Here is a 21,847-nt window from a genome sequence, read left to right on the forward strand (position 1 = left end):
CACTCAAAGGGAGAGATTCCGGCAAGCCTGATTCTCTGGAGCCTTCTTCTGATTTGGCAACGCCCAAGAACAGTTTTGGAGTGATGCGAGGCTGCGGAGGCGTGACCGGCCGCAGCAGAAACAGCGTTGGGAGGAAGCCAAATCATGATTGTCATGCAGTGACATCTGCAGAGACTATAAATAGGAGGCGGGACTTCCTGGTTTTTTGTCTTGGACAAAGTAATGAATTGGCGCGAGCTAACTGTTTCAATGGAGGGAAGAATATATTCGTGAGTAATTCTGGCCTTATCTATAATTTCCTCGTTATCTCCAGAAACTTGGCAGGCCCGTGGGTAGACGTGGCCAGGACATGTATCTATGTAAATAAAAGGAAAAAAGGAAGGCCTCTGGCGGACTCTTTGCTGGGAGTATTGGGGGAAGGGAAACAGAACACCCCCCCTTCCTCCTCCGCAGCTCTAACATGGATTTTTAATTCATGAGGAAGGAAGAGAAACTCTCCCCATCTTACCCAAGGACCAATTAGATTTTCTTGTCATTCCTGGCGGAAATTCAGCCTTTGTGTGGGTGAGAGTTGCTTCCCGCTGGCCCAGTGGCCCTTGGGGGAGATACAACCGTTGCACTGGGGCTGAGGGGGCGGTGGCGCTGAAAGGGTCCGCTTGCTTTCTTCCTTCTCCCACCACTGCCACTGGAGCCGAAACTGCTGCTCCACCGGGGTGTGCATGGGCAGCCCTGGGAGGGCAGGCAGATGTAAGGCCAACACTGGCAGTGGGGGAGACTCGCTGCAGTCAGCCGAACAGCTGTCTCAGGGGAACATGGTAAGGTACACTCACTTTTTGGGCCTGGTGTGCTTGGCTTCTATGGGGCCTTTGGGCGACTGCTGCCCGTTTGCCTTTCCCTCCACTTTGGGTCCCGCTGCCTGCATCCAGCCCATGACGAGGGATGCACCGTTTCCAGGCCGGGCTGCCCACCCTCCCGGAGCACTTTTTTCCTTCTCCTGCAGCAGCCTCTGCTCAGACCAGGTGTGTGTGTAAGAGTATGTGTGTGTGTCTGTGTGTGAAAGAGAGAAGAAAGAAAGAAAGAAAGAAAGAAAGAAAGAAAGAAAGAAAGAAAGAAAGAAAGAAAGAAAGAAAGAGGAAGGGAGAGAGAGAAAAAAGTGACGCGAGTGACATCATGTTGGCCACACCCACCCAGTCACATGACTGCCCACCAGGCAATGCCCACAGAACCAGTGGCCAAAAAATTTAGATTTCACCACTGACACAAAGTATACTAGCAGTTATTGTACCTGGTATGGAATCCACTCAGATTATATTCCGATTGTGTGTGCCTAACACTTGGTCAATCACAGTCTAATTATATATTCATTCATCTTTTAAAAATCATCATGGTTGATCTTTATCTCTATCATCTGAGTTACTTTGAGAAAATATTTTTTTGATGTTTTCCATTGTAAAACAGGAGTTCCACTACCATCAGTGTGATGCAGAAATTAGACTGGAAGCTAGTTCAATTAATTAATTGCATTTATGTACCATCTTTTCTCTGACAATTCAGGGATGCATATTGCAGGCAGCGGGGGGTGGGGGGAGCAGTTCTTTAAATGCTATCTCAACCAAATCGGCAACACTGTAAGAGAATTGAGTGAACAAAGAGAACTGGCCATACTTATTCCGGGAGCTTTGTAGTGGGCAGTGAATCTGCCTCTTCTTTTTTTTTTTCCGGCAATTTTTTTTTATTTTCCATAATAATTCCCACAATTTGACCAGTGTACAGTACAATCACTTATCGAACAATCAATCCTATACTCAGATTATGCTCAATCAGGCCTGCTCAGCCGCCACTCCCTTCCTTAATCCTTCCTACCCTTCTCATTCTTCTTCTACTTTCCCCACCATCCTTCTCCTCGCTTTCCTACTTCCCCTCCTCTTTCTCACTTCTCACTTCCATCCTTTCTAACCCTCTATCTTCCCCTCCTTCTTCTCCTCCTATCCTTTCTTCTCCCTCCCTTCTTTCCTACTTACCTATCTACCTACCTACTTTCTTCCTTCTTTACTCCTCTTTCCTTACCCTTTCCCTTCTGGAGTGGTTACCGAGCAGCCCCGACTTTACACCATTCCAACTTGTTTAATTCTACCATTATTCCTGTACAATGGCAATCAATCAATTTATAATCTTCCCCTTCCCCCCCCCCATTTCCCCCCCCCCCGAGATTTCCCAGAACAGAATACAGGGTACAGTAACTAACAAACATAATCTAAAATATAACATAAAACATATTCCATTTCACACCATCACACTATCAATTCCCTTCTTTCTTAAACTCTAATACATAGCAATTCCTAACTTCACTCAAAAACTAATTGGTATTTTTTAATCTGATACTTATTTTGAATATAATCGATCCACTTTCTCCATTCCAAAATATATTTTTCTTGTGTATAGTCTTTCAAGTAGGCAGAAATTTTTGCCATTTCTGCTAAATTTGATACTTTACTAATCCATTCTCCAATTGTAGGTAAGTCTTCTTTCTTCCAATATTGTGCAATCAATAGTCTTGCAGCAGTTATTAAATTCAAAATCAGTTTTGTCTCTATAACAGTGCAATTGGAATTATTCCTAATAAAAAGAACTGTGGAACAAACTTGATCTTCTTTTTCAAAATGTTCTGCATAATCCACCATATTTTAATCCAAAAAGCTTTAACTTTTTTGCAAGTCCACCATATATGATAATAAGTAGCATCCTCACAATCACATCTCCAAGATTTTGCTTTCGCATTTGGATACATACATGACAGTTTTTTCAGATCTAAATGCCATCTATAAAACATTTTATAAAGATTTTCTCTTAAATTTTGTGCTTGTGTAAATTTAACATTCCACACCCAAATTTTTCCCATGTTTCTAACATTATAGGTTGTTCAAAATTTTGTGCCCATTTTACCATACAATCTTTAACCAACTCCATTTCTGAATCAATTTCTACCAATACATTATATAATCTCTTTATATGCTGTTGACCTTGATCTTTTATTTGTTTTACCAAGTTATCATCACTTTGCCTAATACCAATTTTCTGATCTATTTTCCATCTAGATTGCAATTGTCCATACTGGAACCACGTATAATTTCTCCCTTCATCCCTCAATTTCTCCCTAGATTTTAACTGTAATTCCCCTTTTTCCATAATCAACAGCTCTTTGTAAGTGATAACCTCCATTTTTTGTAATATATTTATATTCTCTATCATATGTCTGGGGATAGCCCATATTGATATCTTACCATCTAACTTCTATTGATATTTTTTTCCAAACCCTCAACAAAGCACTTCTGACCATATTATTCTTAAATATCTTATCAATTTTCTTGTCATATAATACATATGCATGCCAACCATATAACAAACCATAACCTTCTATATTCAAAACCCTTTCCTCTGTTAAATTAATCCAATCAGAAATTAAAGCTAAAGCAACTGCATCATAGTACAATTTCAAATTAGGCATTTTTAAACCCCCTCTTTCCCTAACGTCTTGCATTATTTTTAACTTTATTCTCGGTTTTTTACCCTTCCATACAAAATTACTAATCCCTTTTTGCCATTCCTGTAAATTTGCATCTTTCTTCAATATTGGAATCATTTGAAACTAAAAATCTAGGCAAAACATTCATTTTTATAGCTGCCACTCTTCCCAACAATGATAATTGTAACTTCTTCCAATTCTCCATTTCTTTAATTACTTTTCCCCCACAATACCTCATAATTATTTTTATATAACTTTACATTCGATGCTATAATATATACTCCTAGGTATTTGACCTTTTTAACTACTTCATATCCAGTTATTCTTTCTAGTTCTTCTCTCTGATGTGTATTCATATTTTTAATTATCATTTTTGTCTTCTGTTGATTCACTTTAAACCCACATACCTTACTATACTGATCAATTGTCTCCTTTAGATATACGGCTGAATGTATTGGTTGAGATAAAGTAACAACCAGATCATCTGCAAATTCTCTTAATTTATAATCTTGATTTTTAATTTTAATTCCTTTTATTCGATCTAAACCACTCAATAATGTTTCCAAAGTTAGAATGAATAATAACGGTGACATCCTTGTCTAGTCCCTTTCTCAATCTTAAAGGATTCTGTTAATCCACCATTTACTATTATTTGAGCTGTTTGCTTTCGATATATAGCCTTAATTGCTTGAATAAAATAATCCCCAAATTGCATTTTTTCTATTACTTTAAACAAAAACTGCCAATCTAATCTATCAAAAGCTTTTTCCGCATCCAAAAAGAAGAGTGCTGCTGAGACCTGGCTGTTTCTTTCCAAATATTCAAGTAAATTTACAATTTGTCTCATATTATATCTCATTTGTCTCCCCTTAATAAACCCTGTTTGATCATTATGTATTAATTGAGTCATCAGTGGCATCAATCTATTCGCTAATATCTTAGCAAATATCTTATAATCAGTATTTAAAAGCGATATCGGCCTATAATTCTCTGGTTTAACACCATCTCGATCTTCTTTAGGTATTAATGAAATAAAAGCTGTCCTCCATGAGGGAAGAGCTTCTCCTCCCCTTTGTATTCTGTTAAATAACTCCTTAAGTGGTACAATCATATCATTTTGTAAATTTTTATAATAAGTAGTTGTCAAACCATCTGTACCTGGTGCTTTATTCGCTTTAAACTGCTTAATTGCAAACACTATTTCCTCTGAAGAAATTAATTGATTCAACTCTTCTCTTTGATCTACTGTAATTTCTAAGCTACCGTAAAGGCATCAGAAAAAATTTGCTTCAAATTCTCTTGTCTATTCTCTTTTAGGCCCCGTATTCTTAAAGCAAATTCCATAGCTCTATATTGTACCAAAACAATTTCATCATCAGCTTTATCCATTTTACTTTGAGCTACCTCAATCTTATTTTCCAATTTTAAATTAACTTTCTTTATTTCTTCTACTTCCTGCTCCAATAAAATCACATTTGATGCCAAACCCTGTACTGCTGACACCAAACCTTCCTTGACTTCTTTATTTCCAATTTGAATTTCTAACATCTGCTTTTTCATCTCTGACATTTCTTCTGTAATTAATTTAAACTTATCTTCTATCTGAGAGGTTTGCAAATTCATAGCATCATTAAGAGATTCTTTCATAAAATCTTTCAAATTATCCTGAAGTGCTTCCAAATTTAGTGATTTTATATCTGCTGTATGTGCTGGAGAAACTCCCGGTGTTAATGTTCCTGGGGTTTTTGTTACAGTTATCTTTAATTGTTTTGCTGCCATCTCTTAAAATTTCTCTTTAACTTAATGTTACGTATAAATCTTCTAAGTCTTTTAAAGAAACAGTCTCAATGTCTCTTCCCCCTTCTCGTTACAATGTTTTAAAAAATCTCCAGCAGGTCTTCAGCAATAAACAGCAAACAGTGAGAATTGTAACACTTTCATTTTCAACTGCTTAGCTCATTAAAGAACAGCCGCCATTTTCGCTTTGAAGTCAACTCCAAAACTTAAAAAAAAAATAACAGGGAATTGATTTAATTACTTGCTTTTATAGTTAGAGCTCTCCCGTTTCTGTTCAGTCCGGTATTTTCTTCTTTAAGCTAAAATCGGTCCCGGCAGTTGGTCGTGACAATTAGGTCTGCCGAAGCAGAAAAAAAGCCTCAGATCTGGGGCGCTTTGAAGTTCTGAGGAGGCTTATCCCTTCCGGCCCCCTGGTGTCTTCCAGGAGTTCTAGGGAAGCTCTACCTCTGCCTCTTTCGCTCACCTCCTCTTCTTCGCCTGAAGAGGGGGAATTTCGAACCGCTGGGCAGCTGATTGTCGCTGTCTTAGCGGTCCAACATGATCCAGAGGTTGGTGATCAAACAGATCACCTCCATTGCCAACGGAGCCAACCCGGAAGTCCGAATCTGCCTCTTCTTGATCCAAGTATATTACACTGGCCCTGGGTGAACTTTACATTTTTAAAAAAATATATTTGTTTAATATATAAAAAAGAAAAAGAAAAGAAAGAAAAGGGAAAAATGGGAAGGGGGAATATAAACAAAAATACAAAACACAAAAGAAAAAGAACACATAATTATACCTTGTCCACATGGAATGATATTGATCAGTCCTTCTGTCAATAGGCAGCCTATTCATCAATAGAAAGCTGGAGTTCTGAAAGTATTAAGGCCCCATCTTTTGGCTTTAAATTGAATAATTACTTCAGCTGTTATATATATTTACTTCTTTACTTCTTTTAATTGGTTTTAAATGTTTTATTATTTTAGACTTGAAAGTTGCAGATAGGCACCTGGTTGAGATGGCAGCCATAGAAATTAAATGAATAAATAAATAAATCTCAAAATGTTTTTGTTCAATTGTTCCAATGCTTGTCATAAACTCTGACAAAGTTAAAAAAATGCATATTTAATATTATTTAAGATTCTCAGCCAGTGATTTGTTAATATAGGATATTTTAGCTTTTCATTTCTAAGTTCTTGTAAATAACTAATATTTTAGCAATATTCTCGAAAAACATCTAAATATAGAATAATTGAAAACAATTTCTCATGTCAGAAATTCAGTAATTTATAACGAGTACTACATCTTGACCAAATTGTAAAATCAAGAAATGAAACTGCCATTTCATAATTTCCAGTAATCCAATTTTCTTTTGCAATAACTCAACCGATTTAAAACTTCACTGGCAATAAGCTAATCCACTATTAATATCATTCTTGCCTATGTCTTGAAACTAACCTGCAATTTTCAAGCAGAAATCTACTAGAATTAAAAAACATGCTTCACATGGGACTGTAAAAGTTCTTGACTGCAAAAATATTACTTTATATTCTAAACATCACAATTTCTAGAAGAAAAAGAAAATATTAGATTATAATGCAAGGGCTTCAAACCTTTGCTGCTAAATTATAATACTTAGTATGAAAAGAAGGGGCAATTATTATATAATTGGGTAATAATTATATAAACTGTATCTAATTTAATTACTTTTTTCTTCTAGTTTTAATTCTTTTCAAAATTCCACCCCACATTACCCAATGCATTCCTATGTTGTAAACAATAAAAAAGTAAGGGGCACTTTTAGATTCTCTGCGTGAACTTTTATGAAAAAAAAATCTGGACAGCTTGTTATACACTGTAGATCCATGATGGTGAACCTATGGCACCCATGCCAGAGGTGGCACACAGAGCCCTCTCTGTGGGCATGGGCACCGTCGCCAACTGCTCTTCTGGTTTCCAGCACGCGCATGCATGCTGGAAACCTGACGACCAGGTGTGCACGTTGACCAGCTGGTCTTCAGGTTTCCGGCACTCTGGTGCACACGCACATTCCGGTTTGGGCACTCAGTGCAGAAAAGGTTCGCCATCACTGCTGTAGATGATTAACCTCTCAAGTGGTAAATATAGGGGTCTTATAATGCAATAAGCAAGAAGCAGAGTCTTGGTAAAATTAAGATTTGAAACAACAGTATTCTGGGGTAGGACTCCCAAGAATATCTTGACTTTATAAACATTCTAAGATGTTTGCTAAATTAAGGTTTATACAGTTTTTTTAGTATTAATATATCTTAAATAGAACTGTTTATTTGAAGCAAACTATGTTATTTACTGTTCTCAGGGAGTGCAGAACTTTTTGGGGACATAACCAATCTCAGAAATAGAAAAATGAAACAAAGACATTATTTAGTGTCTTAAACAATCAAATGTATTCAACCTGTACCCAACTGCACTTTCAAGTCTCCATTCCTAGGAGGAAGGGATGGAAAGACATTTTAAAATTAAGTTTCAAAAATCTTTTAGTCTAAAAAAGATAATTTATCCTTACCCAAATTTTTCAGAAGACATAGAGGAAGAATTATTAAAAAGGTCACAGCTACGACCAGAACTCGCCCATCCACGTACCAGGCTCTATAAAACATTTTTGAAAACAAAAGATAACTTTTACTCTGAACTCCCATTTGTTTAAAGTAGTTAAATTTTAAATCAGGGTTGGAAATCTGCAAAATGTGTAAGATTTCAATTTGTATCTATGATAAGAGCTATCTAGTTTCTCTACTTCAGCTTACTATTTGAGATAGTAAGAAAAGGAATCCTGAAAGAGAAGACTGGAAGTGCCAGAGACTGGGTATTGGTCCTACCTGACACGCCCCTTCTCTGAGTAGTCCCAGGAGTGGCCAAGAATGGGTTGGTTCATCTGTTTCCTATTGAGACCGAACTGTCAATTTCTTTTGGGCCATGCCCCCCATCCTCCTCCTTCCTGCCCATTTCGGCAAGGACATAGCTGCAAAGACAACTCAAACAAAGTCAAGCATTAATGCCCATACCACGGGTCAAGCGGTGTGTAGGATGGGGCTTGGCCACTCCTGGGGCTACTCAGAGAAGGGGTGTGTCAGGTAGGACTACCACCCATTCTCCTGAAAGCTCCCAGAAGTGGCCAAGAATGGGACTTACCAAAGCCTACCCCTTTTCACAGGTGGGAAACTGCTTGGCTGGTACCTGTGGCATCCTCATGTACTCGTTGTAACACCCTCCGCCCAAAGGATGCCTCAGCCGAGGCATACACATCAACCTTATAATGATGGATGAAGGGTGAAGGGGAAGGCCAAGTGGCGGCCCTGCAGATGTCCTCAATGGAGGCCTATGTTGCACATGCTGCAGAGGTCGCCGCACTGCGAGTGGAATGGGCCGTCACCCTCTGAGGTGTTGGTAAGGCCTGAACCTGGTAGGCCGTCGCTATGCAAGCCTGCAGCCAACGGCCTATAGTTGATGGGGTCACTTTGGCACCTGTAGAGGAGGGATGGAATGACACAAAGAGTGTCTCCATTTTCCGAGTGTGGGAAGTCCTCTTGATATAAATTTTGAGGGCCCTCCTAACATCCAAGGTATGCCACCTTCACTCCAGGGCATGGGTAGGTCCTGGGCAGAAGTCTGGCAAGATGACCTGCTGGGCCCTATGAAACCAGGAGTTCACCTTGGGAATGAAGGAGGGATCCATCTGGAGGACTACCCTGTTTGGATGGAATACACACAAATCCTGTCAGACTGAAAGAGCTGCCAGTTCTGAAATGTGTCTGGCAGAAGTGATAGCTACCAAAAATGCGACCTTAAAGGTCAGGAACTGCAAGCTCATAGTCTGTAAGGGTTTGAAGGGTGCTGATGTCAGGGCCTGGAATACTTTAGATAAATCCCATGTGGGGCATCTATGGACTACCAGTGGTTTGGTACCACCCCTTTGAGGAATCATCTAAGAACCGAGTGATGAACCAGGGATGTTTTTTCCCCACACCTCAAGACCATGGACAGTGCTGCTACCTGTCAACAGAGGGTGTTGTGGGACAGGCCCCTGTCCAGAGTGTCTTGTAAAAAGTCGAGGACCCGATGCTGAGGTGCGGTCAAGGGTCCTCACCATACACCAATTAGAAAAGGCTGTCCATGTTGAATCGTAAATATGATTCGTAGATGGTGTCAGGCTGCCTCTGATTATATTTAGGAAAAAATACACCTTGACTTTATTTGTAAATAAAGAAAAGTACTTTTACTAGATACATCCGGACTGCAGCAGTATAAAGTTGGATCTGAGACTAAATATGGCTAACATTCCATATCCCCTCGTTAGTCCCTCCCCCCCCACCCAAGAGGTCAGGAAGGTCTGGTCCAATGCCAGCTCCTTCTCGGCCCCCCGTGGTAATCTTCTTCCACAGGTCTCTGGCTGTAAATCATCTCAGGAATGCAATGTCCATTGAAAAGCCCGTGTTCTAACATCAATCTCCCCTCCCCTTGATCTCATGTCAGACGACACTCTTAAAGGGCCCTCTCTACTTAACCTGAATCAATGAGCTATTTACATTACACATAAAAATCCCATTGCAATCTAACTACTGAATATAAAGTGTACAAAAGGATGTGAGGATTGGAGTGGAGGCTGACAGATGGTCTGCGAGAAGCTTGAATGGTACTAATGACCTTGGAGGAGAATTTGTCCTTCCTCAGGAGTCTCCTCTCAAATGCCAGATGGTCAAGTTGAGCACTGAGGCTCCGCATGGTGAAAGACACCCTGGCTGAGGGAGATCCTCTCCATGGGCACCTAGGCCTAGGAGAGCCACGAGTAGGACTTCCGCCCGCTCTAGTATTACCTTCTGTATGACTGAGGTAAAGAGGTGGAAAAGCATAGAATAGTCCCCTGGGCCAAGGGCTGCGTAAGGCGTTGGTCCCCTCCTTCCCATGACAGGAACCTGGTGAAATACCGAGGTAGATGAGCAATTTGCGGGGAGGCAAACAGGTCCAACACTGGCTGACCAAACCTCACAGTCAGTTCCTGGAATAGATTGGGATCCAGTTTCCATTCTGCATTCCTGCCTCTGCTGAGGCAGTCTGCCTGTATGTTTGCCATCCCCGCAATGTGCTCTGCTTTGAGGAAGAGCAAGTGCTTCTCCGCCCACCTCCCCAAGCGCTCTTCCTCCGTCATGAGGCCCCTGGAGTGGGTGCCTCCCTGACGTTTTATGTGAGTCTTGGCTGTCACGTTGTCGGTGAGGATGAGGATGTGTTGATGCTGGAGTATGTTCCTAAAGTGGTGAAGGGCATGGTGCGCCACCCAAAGCTCCAGCCAATTTATGTTGTAGGTCAGGTCCGCTGGAGTCCAATGGCCCTGAGCCATGTGGCCCTGAAGATGAGCCCCCCAACCAAAAAGGCTGGCATCTGATGTAATCGTGATGCGACTGGGCTCCTTGAAGAGGCAGACATTGTTCAGTGCTTGAGACATCCACCAGTGGAATGAACCAGTGAAGGGTCCTGGTGTGCAATCTCACCCAGAATACTATTGAAATGCATGACACAGCGAGCTAATAAGGAAAGTGGAACCTGTCATTCTGATCTTACCTGCCATATCAGGGAAGTCAGGTTGTCCTTGAGGTCTTGGGAAAAGAATACCTGTCCCAGCCTGATGTCAATTTCCGTCCCCAAGTGCAAGAGCCTTGTGGCTGGAACCAGATGACTCTTTGGAAAATTGACGGAAAATCCGTGCTGACGTAAAATGGTGATCGTTGTCTGCAGTGCTTCCATGGTCTCATTGAAGGAGGATGCTTGCACAAGAATGTCATTTAAGTAGCATTGTAGACAAATTGGAATTGACCAGAGGTGAGCTGCCAGTGCCACCAGAACCTTGGTGAAGGCTCAGGTGCCGATGCTAGTCCAAAGGGCAATGCCCTGTATTGGTAATGAATCTGTTTGAAACAGAAGCGTAGATACTGACGATATGCCAGGAGGACTGGCCCATGGAAATAAGCCTCCGTAAGGTCTATAGAAGCCAGGAAACTGTCCTCCCGAACTCCCTCTAGGATGGAGGTGAGGGTTCATTTTGAACCTTTTATAGACCAGATACAAATTTAATTTTTTTAGATTTAACATTGCTCTCCAGCCCCCACCCCCCCAAAGAGTTTGGAACCATGAAAAGGGTGGAGTAAAACCCCCATCCCTTTTGGCTCTCCAGAACCACCTCAATTGCTCGAATCTCCACAGATGCTGGATGGTGGTTTCCATGAGGACTTCCTTTTTGCTGCTTCTCAGGATAGGGCAGCAAACAAAGTGGTTTGGAGAAGTGGAGAGAAAGTCTAGGTAGAGGCTGAGCCTCACTGTATTGAGGACCCAGAGGTCGCTCGTGATCATCTCCCATTGGGGTGCAAAGACTGCCAATCAGCCACCAATGGGGGCCTTGGTTATGTAGTCATCTTGGTCTATGAAAGGTGTGACCTCCTGCCCCTTGAAAGGACTGCTTGCTCTAGAGGTTTTGCCTGGGCTGGTTGCAAAACCCTGTCCTATCCAGTTGATGCTCTGCTCGCTGAGGGAAAAAGCGTTGTTGAAGAAAAGGACTTGAATCAGGCTAATATGAAGACCTGCGATAGTACGGTGTAGTGCGCCGATCACCTTTCTTAAAGGATGATGGAAGGACTTTTCGCTTGTCCTTATTTTCTTGTATATATATACTTTATTTAACTTTTTTACATTAAAAGCATAGAAAAAAAGGAAAAAGAAAAGATTATATCACTTAACAGCTATTTGTGGTGTTTTTCTTCTAACAATAATCCGTGCAATAATGACAAACATTAAATTGTACATATTTGTGTTCTTATTTTATCTCTTGATTATACTTAGTAACTAAATATTCCTATCTCCTTTCCATACCACCATTCCCATATACCATAAAATATTGATGTCTCTTTATCCTTCAAATTCAGAGCTAGTTTGTCCATTTCTGCGCAATTCATGATCTTTTGTATAATAAGTCTCTCTGTGGGCACACATGGCTAATATTTTATACTCTTCACGTATTTTTTTTAAAAAATCCCCAATAAAAAAAGTTCGGGTTCTAGAGCCAATTGTTCATTCGGGATTTCTTGTAGCCACTTTTTAATTTTTAACCAATATTTACGGGATTCGGGGCAGGACCACCACATATGGTAATATATCCCCTCTTTATTTTTACATTTCCAGCATATGGGAGACATTCTGGGATACATTTTCACTAGTCTTGAAGGGGGTAGGTGCCACCTGTAGAACATTTTATATGCATTTTCTTTGTATGCTGCTGATTTTGTTAGTTTATAATTTCTGTTCCATATTTTCTCCCACTGATAAATTTATATTATGTCCAATATTTTGACCCCATGCAATCATACATCCTTTCACTACTTCTTCTTCCAATTCTACTTCTAGCAAATATTTATAAATTTGGGTAATATTTTTTTTGTCTGGCCCTAGTAAAATTTTATCTAATTGTTGTAGTTTAAGATATATTCCATATTCTTTTATATCTTGTTTGTATCGATTTTGTAACTGAAGATAGGCCCACCAGTCAACCCGTAGTCGTTCTTGGAGGTCCTGTAGTGTTTTTAATTTTCCATTAATATTTAATATATCTTTATATTTTAGCATTTTATTCAAATCTAAATTATTTGGGTGAATCATCGCTTCCATTGTAGATAGCCAAATTGGGATTTTTATATAGTGTTTCTTTTTAACTTTAATCCAATAGTTTATTAGGGAATCTCTAATCAAATGTCTGTGGAAATACTGTTGTTTCATATGGCCTGTTTCCCACAGGAAGGCATGCCATCCTCTCTGTAGGTCGTGGCCTTCTATATTCTTTTATTCTTTTATTCTTTAAATTGATCCAATCTTTTAACCAAACTAGTGTTGCTGCACTATAATATAGTTCCCAATTTGGTAATCCAAATCCTCCTCTGCTCTTCATATCTTGTAGATATTTCATTTTTATTCTAGGTTTTTTGCCCTGCCAAATAAATTTTCCAATTGTTTTATTAAGGTCGTTAAAAAAGGTCTTTTCTAATTTGACTGGAACAGTCTGAAACAAATATAGGAATTTTGGTAGTATAGACATCTTTACAGCTGCTATTCTTCCTAATAGTGACAGCTGCATCTTCAGCCACAATTCTAAATCTTTTTTTGTTTCTTGTAATAATTTGTTGTAATTATTCTCCTTTATCGCTTTCCAATGCGCTGTCAACCATATCCCTAAGTATTTGATTTTTTCTTGTTGTTTGAAGTCCAAATGATCTTTCCAGTTCTATTATTTGTGGTTCTGTTAAATTTTTCTGTAGAAGTTTCATTTTCTGTCTATTAATTTTCAGCCCTGCTACAGTTCCATATCTTTCTAATTCCTTAATTAGTGCTTGTCCTCTCTCTAGTGGTTCTTCAATGATAAAAGCCAAATCATCTGCAAATGCTTGCAATTTATATTCTACACTTCTGACTTTCAATCCTTTTATTTCTGGATTTTGTTTAATTCGTTCTAGTAATACTTCTAATGAAAGTATAAAGAACAGAGGGGATAGGGGGCAGTCTTGTCGAACTCTTTTTTTCTATATTTAAAGTTTGGGTATTTTTTTTTTTTTTGACTTCCGGTGGTTTCGTTTTCCCCGGAGGACGTCTGGAATGGCGTCCCGAACTGAGATTCTGTAAAAGCTGGTGAAACAGTGGAGAACGGCTGTTAGCCAGCTTCAAAGCTTTTCTCTGGGTGAAAGAGATTAGCAAGAGCGGCTGGATAGCAGAAGATTGCCCCAGGGGCTCTGCTTTCTTATGCAGAGTCTCGGAGGGGTGCCTGCCTAACCCAGCCCCACTCCAGACTCGGCTCGATCCTGCTAATTAGACAGGACAAGAGGAAAACGCCCACTTCTGCTCAATTGATTCCGTTTTGAATAACTAAAAGCAGACGGGACAAATACAAGTGATCGATTACTGGGGAAGCAAGAAGAGAGCTGACTTCTACTTCTTTTTAAAAAAAGGGAAAACTTTTTCTCACTTGAACTTAGTGAAGGAAGAAATGGCGTCTGAGAGGAAGTGGATTGGAGGCTGCTTGTGAGAGAAAGCGAAGCTCGTCTTTGTGGATTTTAGCTGAATAGAAGCTTTCCATAGGAGGCAAGGTGAAAATTTTTATTTTACAACTTTAATTGGAGACTTTTTGAGACTTTGAGATTTTATAATTCTAATTAGAGACTTTACTTAAAATAAAATAGCTTCTAAGCCACCAAAAGCTCCCATGACGAGAAGGGGGTCTGAAACTAATTTAGAAGATATATTAAAGGAACAGAACAGAGTTTCTGAAGAGCGATTTAAAGAAATTATGAATAATATTCATGGTGTGAAGGATCAACTTAGGGAAGAAATTAAAGAGACTAATAAAAAAATTAGAGAAGATTTATTGATGGTTTTTCAAGGTTTGGCAAAAAATTTGGAAGTAATGGAGGATAAAGTGGAAGTAATTAGTCAAGCAAATCAGTATTTGGATAATAAAGTTGGAGAGCTCCAAAATAAAGTGGATAAAAATGAGGATCATGTGGTGGTATTGCAATATAGAGCGTTGGAGAAGGCTTTGAGAATTAGGGGTCTTCAAGACCGGAAGGAAGAAGATCTTTAAAAAGTTATACCAGAAGCCTTAGCTGAAATGTTAGGCATGGACCCTCGAGAAGTTGATTTTCAAATTGATAAGGCATATAGGGTTAATTCTTGGGTAGCGAGGCAGAAAAAGCTCCCCAGAGATATTGTAATTTATTTTTTAACTTCTACAATAAGAAATCAGATTTTGCAAGCTACATACCAAAAGAAATTGCAAATAGCAGAACAGGAGGTGTTGGTTTTGAAAGAGATCCCTGCTAAAATGTTAAAGGATAGAAGGGATTTTAGGATTTTTACACAAGAGCTTAAGAAGCATCAGATTCAATATAGATGGGAGGTTCCAATTGGTTTAACAGTATTTTTTCAAGGCAGGAGATATCGAATTGATACTGAATTGAAAGCAAAAGATTTTCTTTTTAATGTATTGAAAGTGGATGTAGAAACAGTGGATAAAAGTCTTCAAGAAAAACAGAGTGGGGAAGCTGAAACTGCACCTGTGATATCAGTACCTCAAGAACAATCTCAAGAACAAAGAGTGACAAGGGGAGCTATTAGGCGTAAGGAGATGGAGGAACGACTTCAAAGACAGGAACGGGATTCTACTACTGAAGCTGTGGGAGGAGCCAAGCCGAAGAGTGAGGGTCTTCAGCTAATTGCTCAGAAGCTTCAAGAGGCCAGTGATGGCAAATAAATTTTTGACATGGAATGTTAATGGTTTAAATTCAGCACAGAAAAGAAGAAAAATATTCCATTATTTGAAACAATTTAAAAATGATGTGATATGTTTGCAAGAGACACATATAAAATTATCAGATCAGAAATATTTGATTAATTCGAAATTAGGTAAACATTTTGTTTCTTCTGCTCCGAATAAGAAAAATAGTATAGTTATATATTTGAAGAAAAATATATCAAGTAAATTAATTGAAACGGACATTCAAGGAAGATATATTGCTATTGAATTGATTTTAGAAGGAAAAAAGACACTTGTGATTGGCATATATGCACCTAATCAACAACAAGAAAATTTTTATAAACTGTTACATGAAAAATTGACTTTTTGGGACTATAAAACATTTATTATATTAGGGGATTGGAATGGTGTAATGGACATTAGAAAAGATAAAAGAACTCTTTCTAAGAAAATTCCTATGCATGCAAAATTGCCTAAATCTTTTTTTGATTTGATGGAAAATTTTGAGTTGAAAGATATATGGAGAAGGCAGAATTTTGATGATAGAGATTATACTTATTTTTCGGATAGGCATCAATCTTTTTCACGTATTGATTTTATATTAATTACCAATGACTTGCTTTCTAGGGTTAGGAAAACAAAGATATTTCCAAGGTGTTTAACTGATCATAGTCCGGTATGGATGGAGTTGCAATATGAAGGTGGAAGAAGATCATGGAGAATAAATGAAAATTTGTTTAGATATGAGGATAATGTAAATCAATGTAAAAAACAAATGAAAGAATTTTTTGATTATAATTTGGATAAGGGAACTTCGATAGAAATGGTGTGGGACGCAAGCAAGGCCTTTATGAGAGGAAATTTGATATATATTAATAGTAGACAGAGGAGAAAACTACAAAAACAGCGTAGGGATTTAGAAGAGGAAATTCAGAGGAAACAACAATTATTGGTATATAATCCACATGATTTAAAAACTACTGAGGCGATAAAGATATTACAGAGTCAATTTAATATGTTAATGGCAGATCAGGTGGCAACCAATATACAATATGCTAAACATAATACTTTTTGTAATGCCAATAAATCAGGGAGGTGGTTGGCTTATATGTTAAGGAAAAGACAGAAAGCACGTACTATTGAAGGAATTGAATACAAGGGTAAAGTGCGATTTCAACAGGATAAAATTAAAAAAGCTTTCTTGGAATATTATACAAATTTATATGCCAAAGATACAATATTGAATATGGATATTGATAAATATTTGAAAGAATATAAGGTTAAAGGTTTAACTAATGAACAAAGGGAAGAGTTGAATCGGCCTATAACTTCTGACGAAATTATTTTGGTAATAAAGCAATTAAAAATAGGGAAATCCCCAGGCACAGATGGACTTACAGCAATATATTATAAAAAGTTACAGGATGAGATAGTTGGTCCACTTATGGAATTATTTAATCAGATACTGATGGGAGGAGGAGTACCACCATCATGGAGGACTACTTTTATTTCATTGATACCAAAAGAGGATCAGGATTGTACTAAGCCCTGGGAATTATAGACCGATTTCACTCTTGAATAATGATTATAAGATTTTTGCAAAAATAATGGCAAATAAGTTAATGGAAATTGTACAACAAAGGATTCACACTGACCAGTCTGGTTTTATAAAAGGGAGACAAATGAGGAATAACGTTAGGCAGATAGTGAATTTATTGGAATATTTGGAAAAGAAAAATCAGATTCCGGCAGCGTTTATATTCTTGGATGCAGAGAAAGCTTTTGATCGTTTGCATTGGGAATTTTTATTTAAATTAACAGACAAAATGCAATTTGGAAATGGTTTTATACGAATACTTAGGGCAATTTATGGAGAGCAAACAGCTCAGATAATAATTAATGGTAGTTTGACAGATAGTTTTAAAATTGCGAAAGGAACAAGGCAGGGGTGTCCTTTATCACCTTTATTGTTTATTTTATCTTTGGAACCTTTATTGGATAAGATAAGAGAGTTAAGGGAGATAGAGGTATTAGAATTAGAAGATATGAATATAAAGTCAGAGCATTTGCAGATGATTTGGTTGTTATGTTGACTCAGCCTATAAATTCGAGTGTATATTTGTTGGAAGTAATTAATCAATATGGAAGGGTCTCAGGGTTTAAAGTGAATCAAAATAAAACAAAAGTGTTAACCAAAAATATGATTAAGAACCAGAAAGAAAAACTAGTGGAAATAACAGGATTTTGAAATTGTAAAAAGGTTAAATATTTAGGAGTCTTTCTTACTTCATCAAATGGAAAATTGTATAAGAATAATTATGATGTGTTATGGAAAAAATTCAGAAGGAAATGAATACTTGGAAAAATTACAATTATCTTTGTTAGGAGAATAGCAGCTATAAAATGAATGTTTTGCCTAAATTCTTGTTCTTGTTTCAGATGATACCAATAATTAAGAAAGATAAAAATTTGGATGAATGGCAGATTGGAATTAATAAATTTATATGGGAAGGGAAAAAAGCGAGAGTCAAAATGAAAATAATGCAAGATACACGGGAAAGAGGAGGATTAAAAATGCCTAATTTAAAACTGTATTATGAAGCAGTTGTTCTTTCGGTAATAAGTGATTGGTTTAATTTGACGGAGGAAAGGATTTTGAATATAGAAGGTTATGATTTATTATATGGTTGGCATGCATATTTATTGTATGATAAGAAAGTAGATAAAGCTTTTAAGAATCATGTGTTGAGAATTTCTCTTCTGCGTGTCTGGAAAAAATATTATTATAAGTTAAATTACAAAATTCCTATATGGGTATGTCCTCGGCACGCAGTAGAGAATATAAATATAGAACAAGAACAAGAAATGATTACTTATAAAGATCTTTTATACAATGAGAGGGGAAATTTACAACTAAAATCTTTGGATACATTAAAAGAAGAAGGGAGGAATTATACTTGGTTTCAATATGGACAGTTAAAGGCTAGATGGAAAGAAGATCAGAAAATTGGTATCATTCAAAATGAAGAAAATCTGGTTAAACAAATTAGAAATCAAGCTCGGGCATATAAAGAGATTGTATACTGTGTTGATAGAAATAGATTCTGAAAGAGATTTAATAAAGGATTGTATGATAAAATGGGCACAGAATATTCAAGAACCAATAATGTTGGAAACATGGGAAAAAATTTGGGTTAGAAATGTTAAATTTACGCAAGTGCAGAATTTAAGGGAAAATTTTTATAAGATGTTTTATAGATGGCATTTAGATCCTAAGAAATTATCATGTATGTATCCAGATATGCAAGCAAAATGTTGGAGATGTAATTGTGATGATGCTACATATTTTCATGTATGGTGGACTTGTAAGAAAATTAAGTCTTTCTGGATAAGAATCTGGTGGATTATGCAGAATGTTCTGAAGAAGAAGATAAAGTTCCTACTGCAATTTTTCCTTTTGGGAATAACAACGGACTGTACAGTGATTGAGACTAAGTTGATTTTGAACTTAATAACAGCAGCACGACTGTTGATTGGACAATATTGGAAGAAAAAAGAATTATCCACAATAGAAGAATGGATATTGAAAGTTTCCAATTTGGCTGAGATGGCTAAAATCTCAGCCTTCTTGAAAGACAGTACTCAAGAAAAATATTTAAATGAATGGAAGAACTGGATTGACTATATTCAAAATAGATATCAGATTAAGAAATTTCGGATTGCTTTTGAATGAAGGATGTTATTTTTGATTTTAATGGAAGAAGTCAGGTTATGTGAGAGAGAAAGATTATAATTGTGTTAAGATTTTAAAAATTTAATGTATGACTGTTTTGTTTAAGGAACTATACCTTGTGTTTGCTCCAGGAAGTCCGGGGGGGGAGGGGGTTTTGGAGGGAGGGGGGAGGGGGGAAAATTTAATTGTTGTTGTAAAACTTTTTCAATAAAAAAAAAAGTTTGGGTATTTTTTCCATTGATTATAATTTTTGCTTTTTGTATCGAATATATTGCTGTTACGATATTCTCAAATTTGGTGCCAAAGTTCATATCATACACTTGTTGAATCATAAATTGCCAATTGAGATTGTCAAATGCTTTTTGGGCATCCAAGAAAACAAGGGCTACCTGTTTCTCTGGGTGAGCTTCATAGTATTCTAAACTATCCATTATTATTCTTAAATTGTTTCTAATTTGTCTGTCTGGGAGGAATCCATTTTGGTCTGAGTGTATATAATCATTCAAAATTTTCTTTAGTCTGTTGGCGATAATAGTAGCAAATATTTTATAATCTACATTTAATAGAGAGATTGGTCTATAACTTTGTATCAGCCTAGGATCCGTATCCTCCTTCGGGATTAGCAAAATTAGTGTTTCCCTCCATGTATCCAGCATTTTAGCTGACATTAATACCTCATTAAATAAATCAACCATTATTGATCCTATTTGTTCTTTTATTGTCTTATAGAGTTCTGCTGGAAAACCATCAGGGCCTGGTGTTTTATTACTTTTCTGGGATATAATTGCTTGATTTAATTCCATCATAGTTATATCCTTAGTCAGCATTTCTTTCAATTTATCTTTTATTTCTCGAGTTCTTTTTTGCCTTAGATAGTTCCTAATCTGATCCTCATCTATTTTTTCCTTCTTATAGAGATCTTCAAAATATTTATGTGCAATCTCTTTTTTCTTTTCTATTGTATATTGGTTTTCCCCATTTTCATCTTGTAATTGGTAGATGGTTCTTTTCTCTCTCTCTTTTTTGAGTTTATAAGAGAGCCATCTTCCTGGTTTATTTGCTTGTTCAAAATGTATTTGTTTGGTTGCTTTCAGATTTCTGACCAGTTCTTCCTGTTCGACTAAATTGAGTTTGTGTTTATAGAGAATCAGTTGTTCTTGTAGTTGAGAGTTTAATGGGTTATTCTGTATGCTTGTCCTTATTTTCTATAAGGACTATTTCCAGAGCCTCCCCAAAGAGGGTACCCGCTGTATAAGGGGCCGAGGCCAGTTGCCATTTGGATTTGGCATCTGCCTGCCAATTGCGGAGCCAAAGAATCCTCCTCAATGTTATGGAGGAGGCTAGGGATCTAGAAGCATACTTAGCTATGGATAAGGTTGCATCCACGGAGAATTGCATGGCAGCAATGAGTTTATTCAGGTCCTGGTGGAGCTTGGTTTTGCTGGGTGGAACCCTCTGTTGCATCTGCTATAACCATAGCAGCAATGTGCGAGTAAAAAATGAGGCTGCTAATGTGACCTTTATTGCCCAGGCTGAAGATTGGTGCGTCTTGAGCAATGTCAATTCTACCTTCTAATTGTCTGGCTTCAGCCCTTCTGCTATGTCGCCTGAGACTACTGAGGGTGAGACGAGCGATGCCACTGGAGCATCTACCTTAGACAATTGTAATTGGTCCTCCAATTCTGGTACCAGATTGTAAAAGCAGCAGTCAAGGCCGCTTGGAGTTAGGAACGACCCTGGCTGTGTCCATTGTTGCCGTACCACATCTATAAATAATTGTGAAGCAGGAACATCCTCCAGTACATTGGCTGGCTCAGAAAAGAGGTAGTCACTGGGGCTTCTGGGACCTTTTGAGTTTAGAGTGGGATCTAATCTCATTCCTGCAGTCACCCGTGCCTTATGCAGAATTGATTTAAAGATGGCAGAAGGGGAAAGGCCAGAAAAAGCCAGCACATCAGATGTTAATCCTTGATCCTCTGACAATTCTGCTTCTCCCTGACTCCCCTCTTGCATCAGTGAATCCTCTCCATGAGAAGATTCATCGGGTGATTGAGTCTCCTGCCAGTAGGACTAGTCCCTTGTTAAGTGCATGCCCTGTGGGAGACTGGTAGAAGGCTCCACTGGAGGGGTTACAGGCCTAGGGATATATTGCAATTTATCTTCAATGGCCTGAGAGACTGTCTGTGCTATTAGTAATTTAAGATTAGCAGATAAATCAGAAATACAGTCCTCACCTTGCCACAAGCCTGTGGCAGTTGGTGTAAACGTTGCCAAAACCTCCTTTCTGGAGGTGGAAGGCTGTGCTGCAGCAGCTATTGCTGGGCAGAAAGTAGACGTACAAATATGCTGGGAATTCTTAGAGGTTATAATTTCAAACAATTCCAGAGATTCCATATTGGGAAAGATGGAAATGATAACTTTTCACTTCTTTTAATTAATTCCATTAAAAACTTGGAAAGTACTACTTGTACTACTTGTAGGAAAGTACTAG

General features: G+C 37.9%; 1 protein-coding gene across 5 annotated transcripts in view; it reads right to left on the reverse strand.

The window, feature by feature from the left end:
• The window catches only part of SLC38A1 (solute carrier family 38 member 1), a 179,477-nt gene that overhangs the window by 46,797 nt on the left and 110,833 nt on the right, over nt 1–21,847 (reverse strand). For all 5 annotated transcript variants that reach the window (XM_058189939.1, XM_058189935.1, XM_058189936.1 and 2 more), the window contains one exon: nt 7,848–7,930. In XM_058189939.1, the coding sequence (XP_058045922.1) occupies nt 7,848–7,930 (83 nt within the window). The remainder of the gene's footprint in view (nt 1–7,847; nt 7,931–21,847) is intronic.

This window comes from Ahaetulla prasina, chromosome 7 (genome assembly GCF_028640845.1).
Source record: "Ahaetulla prasina isolate Xishuangbanna chromosome 7, ASM2864084v1, whole genome shotgun sequence".
In the NCBI taxonomy this organism is placed as follows: Eukaryota; Metazoa; Chordata; class Lepidosauria; order Squamata; family Colubridae; genus Ahaetulla; species Ahaetulla prasina.